General features: G+C 37.4%; 1 protein-coding gene across 2 annotated transcripts in view; it reads right to left on the reverse strand.

Annotated features, from left to right (window-relative positions):
- Window positions 1–2,034: 2,034 nt before the first annotated feature.
- LOC145134040 (two-component response regulator ORR26-like) overlaps window positions 2,035–14,898 on the reverse strand; it is a 53,679-nt gene continuing 40,815 nt past the window's right edge. The window contains exon 5 of one of the 2 annotated variants that reach the window (XM_079068967.1): window positions 2,035–2,090. In XM_079068967.1, the coding sequence (XP_078925093.1) occupies window positions 2,058–2,090 (33 nt within the window). In that variant the 3' untranslated portion in view covers window positions 2,035–2,057. Of the gene's footprint in view, window positions 2,091–12,082; window positions 12,166–14,898 lie in introns of those variants that run through there. The other variant, XM_079068966.1, reaches the window with a different exon arrangement.

The raw sequence follows: 14,898 nt of genomic DNA on the forward strand, positions 1-14,898 counted from the left end.
GGAGCATCCGATGTGAAGCCAACTAAATTCATTGCACCACAGGTTATGAAATGCAACAGGATTTCAGCTGCAAAATTCATAAACAGACAATTACAAGATGAAGAAATCGACTTCCCAATACCAACAACCACATCCAAAGCACCTATAACATCTACCAAAAAAACCCCTAAACCTAAATCATTAACATCAACCATGACTACCACTTCCTCGGCATCACTTACAACATCCACACCGTCCTTAGAAAATACATCTAAAACTTCAGAAACTGGAACAATACAATCCTCAACACTTACATCAATAACCAAAACTTCAGCACCTACATCATCTAAACCATCCTCAACACCGACACCCACTACCACATCATCAACACCTATATCTACTACCACAACCTCAAAACCTGCATCTACACTACCATCCTCCACAACTACAATAACTACCACACCCTCCTTAAGTAAAGGAACTACCACATCCTCAACATATACATCTATCCCAACACTTACCCCATAATATACCCCATCAACAACACTTAACTCAGAATCTACCCCATCACCAACATAACCAACCATGAACAGATCTGTAGTGGAAAGTTTAGAAGGTGAAAACAATTCCTCTGAAGATTGTGGACTAGATGGACGTTTAACTGTTCATGTTTGGAAAAAAACGTGAGTTACCAATCAAATCTTAATTACAACTTTTTCTATGTATAACCTTTTGGTTTACACATACATTTCGATTCATAACTTAACACATCACATGATTACTTGCAGGCTAATGCCACCAGGCCCTTGTGCACACTTTATTAGTCGGTACTTTTTACAAAGAGTAGATCCACAAGGGTACGCTTGGGGAAAAGTAAGAAAAGAAATGCGCGAATTATATTGGGAGGAGTTTCAGGTAATTAGTATATGTGATAAATTGTTGTTTGGTAAACATTTACACTTAAACTTATATTTATATAGTTAATGTGTAGAAAAATGTTGTTGGGATGAAGCAATAGACTCGTTGGTAAGGCAAGCTTAGGCAAGGAAAGCGGCACAAAGTTATGGTCAATATCTCTTCAACATGTGGATCCCAAAAAGAAACAAACATGGCTTTAAACCAGCTCATATTCCACAGGAAGTCTGGAACTCCTAGCAATTAAAATGGAATACAGATGAATACAAGCTAAAATCTGAGCAGAACAAGAAAAATAGTTGTAACGGTGTGGCTGATGGAGTAGCAAAACAGACACATAACGCTGGATCCGCAAGTCATTTGAAGATAGCTTCTGATTTGGTAATTTTTTTAATGGTACATTATATCAATGTTTATATATGTTTATCTGTATATTTGACATTTTATATGGTATTTATACAGAAGAGGAAATTAGGATGTGATCCACCCCATAGTGAATTGTTCCTGTATACACACACGAAGAATCACGATGGAGTCACTTTCACAAATGAAAAAGATAGACAAGTTCATGTAATATTCATTTCAGTGTTAAACTATTATATTGTAGCTAGTTCATAATATCATTCATAAATTATATATCCTTTAACTTATATTATTTTTATGTTGTAGGCGGCCTATACAGAAAAACGGGAAGAGTTGGAAGCTGAAGGTGTTGAATTTGAGGAGGACAAGCTATTTTATGATGTTGTTGGTGGTCATGACAAAAAAGAAGACTTTATGGATTAGGTTCTTTTGCAAAGGCGGTTCTCAATAGGAACGGTAAAACGGATGTATCTTACATTCCGGAAAAAAGTGATGAAATAGAAGAAATGAGGGAGCTTCTTGCTAAACAAAATAAGCAAAACGAAGAGCTTAAATAAATGATGAAGGCCCAACAAGAAGAAAACAAAGCAAGTGTCACACCCCAAAACCGGAACGGCGGAATCGCTCGGGGGTGGAGGACGTCATGTACAGTATCACAACAATGAATAGTAGTAAACAAGCAACAACATCATCCATTGCATTAATAATATAATTTTAATACAAGTGTGTTCTGTCAAGTTTATAAACACCAAAAATATAAATCAAAATGAAAGATGAGTCTTGAACGAGCTCCATCTTCTCTAAACCTGGCATCGTACCTGTCTACTGGTGACCTGAGAATACAAGTTATTTTGAAAGAGAGTATCAGCTTTAAAGCTGGTGAGATCATAAGTATTTTAGTGTTTGTGTTTGTATGAAAGTGTTTGTAAGTATGTGATGTGTAAGTTTGTAAAAGTTTGTGTATGTTTGCAAAATGTTTGAATTTCCTAGAAAACCCTATGTTTTACTACTAAAAGTAGCCTTCTACCAAGGCATCAAGTGTTTGTGTGTATGTCTCTTGTAAGAGTATGTATTTTCCCAAATCTGACTATCATTAACCAAAAATATAGTTTTTGCATTACGGTTCTTTGTGTGAAGATCACAAAGTGAATTCAATGGGAAATAAAATAGTACTGTAGTATTGTATTAAGGTCCAAGGGTAAACTCTTTTGGAGTTTACGGTTTTGGAACCAACTCCCATGGAGTTTACGGTCGTAAACCCATGAGTTTACGGCCGTAAACTCATGGTAACTCCACCATTTCAAGTTTTAAGGTCTTCCAAGTCATAAAGAAGCATCCTAAATTCAAGTCTAAGCCTTAGGAAGTGATTGGGGCAACACTTCACCCCTTTGTAGAATTTACGGCCCATGGACCATTTCTCCATGAGTTTACGGCCGTAAACTCTAATGGTCCTTGATGTTTTCGATGTTTAAGGTCCTATACACTTCAAGGATGTGATCTAGACTAGTATCCAAGGCTTGGTAAGGGACTAGGGCACACAATGGCCCTTTCATTAGGGTTTACGGTCCAAGAACATGTTTGGACCGTAAACACCTTTAATCTTGTGTTTCTTTGTGTTTACTAGTTGATTAAGAAGTGTAACAAGCCTTATAACACACTAGGGTAAGAGTACTTACAATAAAGGAGCTTGAAAGGGTGTTAAAAGTCCAAGAACACTAGTGTGTGTTCTTGGTGTTCTTGGTGAAATGAAGAACACTTGAAGATCTACATAAATGGAATGATTTCATGGATGAAATCTTGTAAGATCACTAGATTAAGGTAGAGAATAACTAATCAAGGAAGAAAACACTTACTTTCTTGAAGATTTTGAAGAAACTTTGGATGATACTTGAGAGAGAAATGGTTCTAGTCTTGAAAATGTGAAAAAGAGCTAAAAATAACTAAGTGTCACTTATATAGTCCTTAGGGTTTACGGCCCTAATACCATTTGGGCCGTAAACTCCAAACTGTAGGAGTTTTGGAACTTAAGTGTTACACAATAAACCTTAGGGCATCCTCTCTCCAGTTATTTGTTACAGTACTAGGCTTTAGAACACTCAAACTGACTCTACACAGCTCAAAAGTTAACAGAAACAGTTCTGACTTCTATTGAAGTGAATGGTTGTACAAGATAGAAATTTCGGGTTGTCACAGCAAGGGTCGGGCATCTTGAAAAACAACTTCAAACGGCATTGAATGTTATTAATATCTTTACAAAACAACAACACTAGTAGGTCATAAAGTGTATTGATATATGTTTATTGCAGAGTATTTATTTTAGATTAGCAACTTTTTTTTCCATGTAATAAATAATTATTGTATTATTTTATGATATAATGGTTTTGATTTTTTTCTTATTTTTTTCATATATTACTACAAAATAATTTGGATCTAATTTATAAATCAATTATCCATCGGTCTATATGGAATCTGATATACAATATACACCACGAAAATTCCTAGGGATTCATGACCAAGGAAGTTGCTAGGGATTCATCACGATGGAATTTGTTAGGGAATGACTACAACAAAATTTTCTAGGGAATGACCACCACGAATTTTACTAGGGATTCACCACCACAAAATTTGCTAGGGATTAATCACGACGGAATTTGCTAGGGAATCACCACCACAGAATTTACTAGGGAATGACCACCACAGAATTTACTAGGGATTAACCACCACGACATTTGCTAGGGAATCATCACAATGGATTTTGCTAGGGATTAACTACAACAGAATTTGTGATGGAATAACTACCACGAATTTTGTGATGGAATCCTACTACGGAATACACGACGGAATACCATCTACAACGGATTTCATTTCGTCGTCACAATTGCGACGGAATGATTGTTTCCCTAGCAAACGCTCGCTACGGAGTTTTTTGGGACGAAAATCGGTCGTCGCAAATTCTGTCATTATCCGTCTTTTGCAATGGATTTTAAGCTTTTCGCAACGGAATCCTTCCCTAGCAAAATCGCGTTTTTCTTGTAGTGGTTGAATAAGCGTATTCGATTCTCATCCACTTCTTCACCCACTCCCACTGCAGATGATGACGTACAACGTGGAACAACCCTTCCTTTAGTGGAAACTGCTAAGCCAATGATCCAAGATGAGAATTCTGCAAGATTAGCATCTCCTTCTCCTTAAGTTGAGATTGTTCCTCGTATGCCAACACCTATTAAGAATGCTGCTTTTCATCAGGATGATCAGGAAGAATCCAGCTCTAACTTTCAAACTATTGTGCTTTCTCAACTCTCTCTAATAGTGCAGTTAACTCAATAATTGGGAAAAAGGTTGACTAAAGAAGAAAAGGATCTGGTTGATTTGAAGCGTTTTATGGACTTGGTTGATGATGTTGCTGATGATATGGTTTTTGATGACACCCGACCAAATTCTCCAGATGATAATCCTCCTCCTCCTCCGTCATTTACAAATCTTCCTCCACCATTTAGTTCTCCTCCCCAATATGATGCTGCCAAAAAGGGAGAGAATAATCAAGAGAGTCTTGATCAGCAAATGCAAATGGTGGTGATTGCACCAACTCCATCTCAGCCTGAGATGTCTGAAACTGGAAGGGTTGAAAGTTATCCTTCATAAAGAAATTGTTGTTAATGACATTCCAGAAGTTGATGCAGCAACTGATGATCAACCCATTCCAGACACTGGTGATCAGTTAGAGACTAATAACTATTAAGGTTTTCTTGATCTATGATTCATGCCACCAGCTGATGTTCCTGTTGTTCCTTTGAATGTCGTCTACCCTGATTTATACTTTAAGGGGGAGATTCCTTAAGGAACTAATAGTGACATTGAGTCTGAATGATCAGCTCTAATCTCAAAAAGGAAGGCTTCATTCTCATGGGGAGCTCATGATTCTGAAGCTAGAAGTTCTTCAGATGCTGGTGATCCTTCAGCACCTCCTCCTTCCAAGAAAAGCAAACTCATTTTTTATCTGAATGAATTGGCTAAAGTATGGGACATAACTATTGATGAAGTAAGAGAAATCATGATAGATAATAATGCTACTATTCGACAAAAGAAAGAAATTAGAAAAGGAGAACGTCTGTCTGCCAAACTTGCTCAAGCTCTTGATTTCGCTGATGAAAGTGCTGATGTTCAAATCAATAATGATCAAGTCAAGAAAATTCAACTCTTCAATAATAGTGTGGAGAAACAACACAGAGTTTCAAAGCTGAATGACAGGATCAACAACAAGAAGTTTGGAGATGTATTGACTCATAGAACAAAGCCTGATCCCATTATCAAAGTGAGATGCACCAAACCAAGGAACAAGTAACTGAAGCTTCACTTGGTTAAGAAGAAGATTGATATGAATACACTAAGGTTGTATTTGCTCGTGAGCTAGTCAAATTTGGCTACAAAGAATGAGTGCAAATTCAAGAAATTATTGAAAAACATGTTGGATTAGTGTCTAAGTCCATAACTTTATTTGGTATGTACTTGACCCGAGAGTAGGATCGTCCATTTGGATTGCACGGCACCGGAACAATCTAAAGGATGGATTATTGAGAAGAGGTTATGTGACATCCCCAATTTCACGGCCAGAAAAGACCGGTTTAATTTATGCTTTTAAAATAATTTCAGAGTAATCATTTGATTAAAAGTGTTGCGGAATTTGTTCCCAGAAAAACATAATAAATATGTTATCAAATCATTTCCGAAGAAATGTGTTTTATTCACTTAAACCATTGGGATGTCATTGTTAATACAAAAACATAAGCATAAACAAAACTTACATTCATTTACACTAGTGATCTACTTCTCTTTTAATCTCTCAGTGTAAAGCAACTTCGTATCGATACTTGTGATACAATTAAACTGAGTGGGTCAGGCTTGGGAGCCTGGTGAGCATATAGGGTTTTCAACCCACAATAAATAATTTATTATGCTTAAACATCAAACAATCAACCCAATTACCCAATCCCCATTGTCTTATTTGTTTCTTAAGGATCTACCCTAAGAATCAACTATCACTCATTCCTAAGGATTCATCCTAAGGAATAGGCACGAAGTCCATCGCTGCCGAAGGTTTATACTACAAGCATTAACAACGTCGATCCCCACATACTGATCCTATACAGTGATCTTACTAGATCTAGCCTAAAGGATCGATATGAACAACCAACTAGCGAAACTGCTTCGGAAATCCCCTAGCAGCAAACAAGGATCGATAAAGATATCGAATGAATGGAATAAGTTTAACCACGAACCTTTGTTCGTAAAAGAAAGAACCACAAGATAATTAAGTCAGGGGTAGTTATCAATGCCTAGGCTGTGGTCTGAATATCGTGAGGTATGTAGCCCCCAGACGCACCCTATCCAGCATCGAACTTTTCCTAGGCTGTGGTCTGAATATCGTGAGGTATATAACCCCCAGACGCACCCTATCCGGCAATGGAAACCCTGACTAATGCCTAGGCTGTGGTCTGAACCCCCAGACTCACCCATATGCAGCATTGGAAATGGAAACACTGACTAATGCCTAGGCGATGGTCTGAACCCCCAGACTCACCCCTATCCAGCATTGGAAATGAAAACACTGACTAATGCCTAGGCGGTGGTCTGAACCCCCAGACTCACCCCTATCCAGCATTGGAAATGAAAACACTGACTAATGCCTAGGCTGTGGTCTGAACCCCCAGACTCACCCCTATCCAGCATTGAAAATGAAAACACTGACTAATGCCTAGGCTGTGGTCTGAACCCCCAGACTCACCCCTATCCAGCATTGGAAATGAAAACACTAACTAATGCCTAGGTTGTGGTCTGAACCCCCAGACTCACCCCTATCCAGCATTGGAAATGAAAACACTGACTCATGAAGCTCGTCCGAACACTTCACAAAAGAAACGAAGACTCCAAAGCTCTTCAAAATAAAAGCATAGGGAAAATACTAATAAAGTACTCCCGCACGCTTCCGTACCCCGACACGTAATAGTGTCAAAAAGAAGAACTAACGGATGAACACATAGTTCAAAAACACCTAATGAACATATAGTTCGAGAACACCTTATGAACATATAGTTCAAATATATCTACCGATTACAAATCTGCTAACGTTCCACCGGACTATCTAAAATAGACTGTGGCCGTTGTCTATACTCTGCTAGATGACTAGATCATCTTAAACATCGATACCTCTCATCACTTTTATTTCATCACACATCATCTAATTCATCTACCCATGTTTTACCCAACATATTTGTAGATAAAAATACATATACAGTTTAAAACTTGTATAAAACATCAACTCAATAGTCACCTCAAATAAACAATTAATATATTTACACATAGCACGTATTTCAAGGTAAATACTTCATATCTATGTGTAAGGTGAAAGTAACTATACACTCACATGATTTAACGATAACTGGGCAGCACTTTGTTGCCTAAAACGATCATTTCTAATAAAACCGGGAGTTTTATTGAGAAACCGGGCTCTGCAAGGGTCGGGCTTCGAAACCGAAAAAATAAATTTCCCGGGCTTCTCGGGCACTCCAGGACGTGTTCCGGGCGTTGGAAATGATCTCGAGGCATCGGGGGATGTGAAAATGGCTAAAATATTGAAAAAGGGGCCAAAATTGCCAATTTTCCAATCCTAGCCGGGAGGGTTCGCACCCTCCTATTTATAGGCTGCGAGAAGACTTCGGCCGTAGGAAAGGAGGACCACGCGTCGAACTTGCGAAGGCTGCACGCGTCGGATGCGAAGGCGAGGCACGTGGCTCGCTTCGGACCTGCCACCGATGCGAGGCGTGTCATCTTCTTACTGCGCCGCACCTTCGGTCGAATCAGCAGGTGACACCCGTTGGCAGCTGGCTTCGGACGACGCATCAGATCGGACACCTGTGCGACACATGTCGCTTCTCGGACGCACCACGCAGCTACTTCGGATACGTGGCCACCTCGGAGCGAGGGTGACGTGGCCGAAGTTGGGCCATGCGAAATTCCTTGGTTTTTGTGCTTTTCTCGGTTTTTGTGCAAAAACTTCTAAAATCCATAACTTTCGCATACAGGCTCCGTTTTTAACGTTCTTTATATGCACGCGTAGGTAAAATTACGCTCTACAACTTTCGTTTAGACTTCGTCGGCTAATTTTTAATTTAATTTTTATATTATTATTTTTAACAGACCGGGACAGGAAATCCGTTAAAAATTCATAACTTCTTCGTTATAACTCGGATTTCAGTATTCCTTATATATCCGTAATCCTTGTCACGCCCACTACAAGTTTCTTAATAGATATTAGCTTTATCTAATATTTATTTTCGACGCTCATTTTTATTCTTAATTATTTAAACCCTAATAATTAAGCATAAAACACATAATTTTTTCACATAATATTCACATAATTCCTTTTCATTTCTCCAAAATGAGTCACAAAGGTTAACCTAGACTATCATGTCAATATTAATACCTAGCCTAGAAACACGGGCATTACAGGTTATTTATGATTTATTAATATATTATAAGTTCTAATATATTAGTATGAAATCATATTATTTAATTAGTATTGATCAAGAATTAGTTTGGAATTAATTTTGTGATCAAAAGAGACTAATTAAATATATGGGGATTGATTATGTAAATCATTCATTCTTATAATGTGGGCTTGTGATCCATAGTTCCTTATGTTGGGCTAAACCCATGTGGTGACCCATGGATGATCCATGGAGGTTTAAACCCATGGAGCATGAGGAATATGGAAAGTCATGCACATTAGGGTTTGTATGGTGTAACCCTAATCAAGCCACACTATATAAGAATCCCTCTAGCTCATGAAATTGGCACTAGTGGAAACACAAGAGGGCAAGCCGATTTTATGAGTGCAAGTGACATCTTCTCAAGTTCCTCCATTTGTTGGTGGTGTTGTGTGATTCCATTTGAGGTGCAACACTTGGGGAACTAAGTTCTTAAACGTCCAAGGCTTTCAACTACACTAAAAGGTATGTCATCTAACTTGTATTTCATGTTGTTTATTGATCTGCGTATGGATAATGAAGGCCCAAAAGGTTATGGGTAACTTAATATTGGGCTAGAAAGTTGTTTGGGCTTAATGGCCTATGGGGTGTGCATGGTGAGGTAGTTGTTGGATTAGGGTTTTCTTAATTAAATTAATAAAAGTTTAATAAATCCAAGACTTCATTGATTGTTTGATTCAATGCATGGATGGTTATGGAAGCATTTGGAAGGGTAATATTGATGGCCCTCTTTAAACTTTGGGAGTTACACTGTTATCATTGATGGCTCTCTTTAATCCTTGGGAGTTACACTCTTTACATCTTCTCATAACCAATTACTAGCAATTGAAGAACAATTGAAGACATGGACGTTTTTTTGTCATTCTTAAGGGTGGTAGACGTTTTTTTGTGTTATTTCAAGAGTTTCCTTAATTTTCATTTACTAGCTTTAATGAGTAGTTGGTTGGTTGGCTTGTAACCACCAACTTTGTAATAAAGGCTTCATATAAAGCCATGTTTATCCATGGAAATGTAATAGACGAATTTTTAAGAAAAAAACCTTTGTTCACTTGGAATTATTGTTATAATTCACAAATTATCTTGATGGGACGTGTTCTTGACTTTATACGAACTCAATCCAATAGGTCTTGGATTGTTTTCACCGGTATACAACTTAATAGGTCTTGAGTTGTTACTAATCTATCCATTTCTTTACATTCACATATCATTTGTGGTTGCTATTCTCTCTTAATTTACCTAAACACTACCCTACTCACCAAATCAAGCCCATACACGTATCATAAGTGGTATCAGAGCCAAGTTCCGATTGGGTGGTGTTGAGTTCTTGTTTAAAAAAATCCTGCTAAGTTTGTTTGATTTTAGTTCCTGTTCAAAAATTATTTTCCAAACATGCTGCGTAAGATATATGATGAAGAAGAGATAAAGGAAGAGAAAATTGAAGAAGAAGATGAGGAAGAAGATTATGGTCCCATCTACGACACCGATGGGGAAGGGGAGTTTTGTGAAAGGATAAATTTCTTGTTTGAAGAGGAATTTATTGAAAAATTCACTTTCATGGTTGGAGATGAAATTATTGAAGACTCTAGCCCTATCTACGATATTGATGGGGAAGAGGATCATGAAGAAATTGAAGAAGAAATAAATTTTGTGCTTGGAAACAAAATTGTTGAAACGTTTTTGAAAGAAAACGATTTTGTTGTTACAAACAAAATTGGTGAAGAAAAGGTTGAAGAATCCGAAGAGGTGGAGCAGGTTCTTGACCACGAAGATGTGGTTGTGGTTAAGAAGGATGATACCTATCTTATAACAAACTCTCTTTCTAAGAGCCTAGAAGAAGGAGTAACCCATCAAGTTCCAAGTTCCAAGGAGTTACGAGGGAGGGAGTTCATAATGCTTGGATTCCTATTCTTTTGGTGTACCTTTAGTTGGGAAGCCATGTTATTGGAACATGTTGTTTATCAACCCATATGTACAAACCATGATCCATTATTTCATATGCCCATTGTCAATCCTTTAAATTATTACAAGGATAATTTACTAGGTCCTAATCTTGTTCATGAGATTGTACAAAAGTGGTTTTTGATCCACAAATGGAAGATATGGTTAGGAGTGAATTCAGCGAGTTCTTTGAGTTATTTGAAGAAGAACATGTGTATGTGGAGGAGAGACACTACAAGGCTATTTGCAATGAATGAAAAACATATGGTTGCTGCTCCTACGTTAATATGGCCAAATTTATTTTATCTTTTCAAGTTCAAGAACATTAATCGTGGGATGATCCTTTTGTGCAATACCCTATCTCATGAAGATACTTATGTCCATGATTTGCACTTTTCACAAGTGTTAAAACATAAAACAGGAGGATGGAAGCATGGATCATGGCGTGGGTCAAAAGAGGATCTCGTATAAGCTAACCATCTAAAAATAAATACACATGGGTGGAATTCAAAACCCAAGGCCATGTGGTGCATCAATCATGATCAACTTTGGAAAATGAATGTTGTGGAAGATTACAAACTTGTGAATGGGTATGTAGAGGGACAAGAGGATGTTGTGCTTAGTTTCTATGGTGGTTTGTCCAAAATAATGCAAGTATTGATTCATACTTCTATTGATCAAAAGGAGAGTGAGATTGATGACATGAGAGCTGCTAAGCCAAAGCAAATGGTTAGTTTGAAAAAAGAAGAGTTAAGTGATGATACTTTCGGTATGGATAAAACTGATTTTAAGAAGGGTAATGTTATCTTGAGATATCCTTCATTTGAAAGAAGATACCAACTTGGAGTAAAGAAAAGGTCACATTCTATAATAACTATTTGTTTTCAAGACCTAATGTCATGGAAGGTTCATATGGGAGAACAACATAATCTGGTCCTTACTGAATTGAGGACAATTCCTTTCGAAGAAGGAGGGAATGATCCGTGTATGGATAATGAAGGCCCAAAAGGTTATGGGTAGCTTAATATTGGGCTAGAAAGTTGTTTGGGCTTAATGGCCTATGGGGTGTGCATGGTGAGGTAGTTGTTGGATTAGGGTTTTCTTAATTAAATTAATAAATGTTTAATAAATCCAAGACTTCATTGATTGTTTGATTCAATGCTTGGATGGTTATGGAAGCATTTGTGTCCCACCCTGAAACCGATGGCGGAAACGTTCCGGGGTGGAGGACGTCATGTATAGCATCACAACCAATGAATAACAGCAATCATAGCAACACAACCATTACAGTGAATACTTAAGTAAAAATGTTTACATCAATTCTGAAACTTGTTTAAATTACATCATATAACTTGTATGAATATAACATTAAACTCTTATGGCTTCAACTCTACAAAAACCCAGCAGGCACCTGTCTACTGATTTCCTGAGAATACAAGCAGTTTAAAAGAGTATCAGCATAAAGCTGGTGAGTTCATAAGCGGTGGTTTGTAGTGAAAATCGTTGATGAGTTCGGAAAATATTTGAATAGTTTCAAGAAAATCCGATATTTTCCTTAGTGAAAACTTAGTGTTATCAGTTCTGTAATAAACCATGAATATCTGTATGTTTCCAAGAAAATCCGATATTTTCTTTAGTGAAAACGGGTAGCGTTATCGATTTCTTATAAAACCATGAATGTTTGTTACTGAAAACTGTAGTGATATGAGAGAATACTACCTCACGTGACTAGCTAAAACTAATCATGAAGTAAAAGTATTTTATATATGAAACCATTGCATAATCGGTTCTGTTTGAAAAACCCTGGCCTTAGCCAGATTACATAGTGTGTATCAGTGCTATTTAGTAAAAATAGAACTGTTGAAGAGTGTTAAGTTGTAAACTAAAGGTGATTTATACATATTGTGAGTCGTATAACCATGCTTGATATGACTAGAGACCTTTCCAACGTTCTTCAGGCGTCGAGTTAAATGACATTTGTACATCTCAGGCGTGCCCGCCTAACTGTAGCTAGCAGTCCAGATGTGGGATTGTCAGTCCCGAATAGATCTATTCACAAATCTCACGCTCTCCCTCCAGGAGACTCTGGTTATATAGTGGTAGGATTTATCCCTGTACACCTAAGGGTACAGTAGTGAAGTAGCGCCTCACAGTATCGTACAATCTAGTTTACATGTAGTGTAGTAGCGTTCTACCGTAGTGAAAATCCGTATGTATACCGTATATAATGATAATTACAGTTATGAAAACCATGATAAAGTGGTGATGTAACTGTAAACTATTTCTGTCTTCGTGCATATGTTTAACAGTGAAAGTTTCTGTAATTGTTATGTTTTTAGAAAAATCCCAAACTATACCGATTATAGTTTGCATGTATAGTGAATAGCGTGTCCGGAAAACTATGCAAATTTTTGGTGAAAACGTCCCTTATGCTCAACACAGTACAAAAGGGTTAAAGTATGAGGTTTGCATAAGTTTTGAAAACATTTATGATTAGCTTGTATTCCCCCCCCCCTCCCTGAAAACATTAAAAATACAGAAAATATAGGGGTATGAACTCACAGTTGTTGCATGAAATCGTTGACTGAAAATGAAGATCATCGAGTTGTTGCACGGCACTTAACGAAATCCTATTATCAAATAAATACGTATATGTATCTAAATTAGCGATTTCGTTAGATAACGTGTTAGAGGTACACATGAATTCGGTTGAGGAATGTTACCGGGACTTGATCGAATCGAAGAAGATGAGTTTTCAGCCAAAAACACCACTTAAAAGGTGTTTACGGTCGAAGAGGAGTTTACGGTTCTTGAAGGCTTGGACCGTAAACTCAAGAACAGAGTTTACGGTTTCTGAAGTTTGGACCGTAAATTCAAGAACCGAGTTTACGGTTTCTGAAGGTTCGGACCGTAAACTCAAGAACAGAGTTTACGGTTTCTGAAGGTTGGACCGTAAACTCAAGAACAGGGTCCTGCTTGCTGATTTCGAAGAGATAATCGTTTCCAGGCATTCCCAAGTGACTCCAAACGTGGTTTCTTGATGTTTTCCGAAGCTTGAAGGCGTTTTGAGTGTTTACGGTTAAGATCCTTAGAGAGAGAAGGAGAGAGTTTTTGGCCAGAAATGTTCTAATGAAGGTGGAGGCGTCGTATTTATAGGAGTGTAGTGGGGGGTCCACTCTTTACTGACCGTAAACAGGTTTACGGTCGTAAACGAGTTTACGGCCGTAAACACGTTTACGGTCGTAATCTCATTTAGACCGCAAATGCTTGATTTTTCGAGATATTCGGGTTTCCGCGCGATTTTTGGTTCCAACTCGCAAATAGTTTAATTAAATATAACTAGATTATTTTCTAAACCAAAAAGTTTGACGGAAAAGTTAACAAATTCGAAATTTTATTAACGAAACTCGCGTAACGGAAACGGACAAAGTTTCGGGTTGTCACAATTTGGAAGGGTAATATTGATGGCCCTCTTTAAACTTTGGGAGTTACACTGTTATCATTGATGGCTCTCTTTAATCCTTGGGAGTTACACTCTTTACATCTTCTCATAACCAATTACTAGCAATTGAAGAACAATTGAAGACATGGACGTTTTTTTGTCATTCTTAAGGGTGGTAGACGTTTTTTTGTGTTATTTCAAGAGTTTCCTTAATTTTCATTTACTAGCTTTAATGAGTAGTTGGTTGGTTGGCTTGTAACCACCAACTTTGTAATAAAGGCTTCATATAAAGCCATGTTTATCCATGGAAATGTAATAGACGAATTTTTAAGAAAAAAACCTTTGTTCACTTGGAATTATTGTTATAATTCACAAATTATCTTGTTGGGACGTGTTCTTGACTTGATACGAACTCAATCCAATAGGTCTTGGATTGTTTTCACCGGTATACAACTTAATAGGTCTTGAGTTGTTACTAATCTATCCATTTCTTTACATTCACATGTCATTTGTGGTTGCTATTCTCTCTTAATTTACCTAAACACTACCCTACTCACCAAATCAAGCCCATACACGTATCATTTATACTCCATTATATGCTAGTTAGGATGATGCTTTTGAATATGTAATGTATGCATGTATAATAGAGAAAACATAGATCCAAAGCATTTACGGTTGCATGTAAACCATAGGAGTGTTAGAATACTCAAAACCCTT

Source organism: Lactuca virosa, chromosome 8 (genome assembly GCF_052849685.1).
Source record: "Lactuca virosa cultivar CGN04683 chromosome 8, Lactuca_virosa_CGN04683_v6, whole genome shotgun sequence".
NCBI lineage: Eukaryota > Viridiplantae > Streptophyta > Magnoliopsida > Asterales > Asteraceae > Lactuca > Lactuca virosa.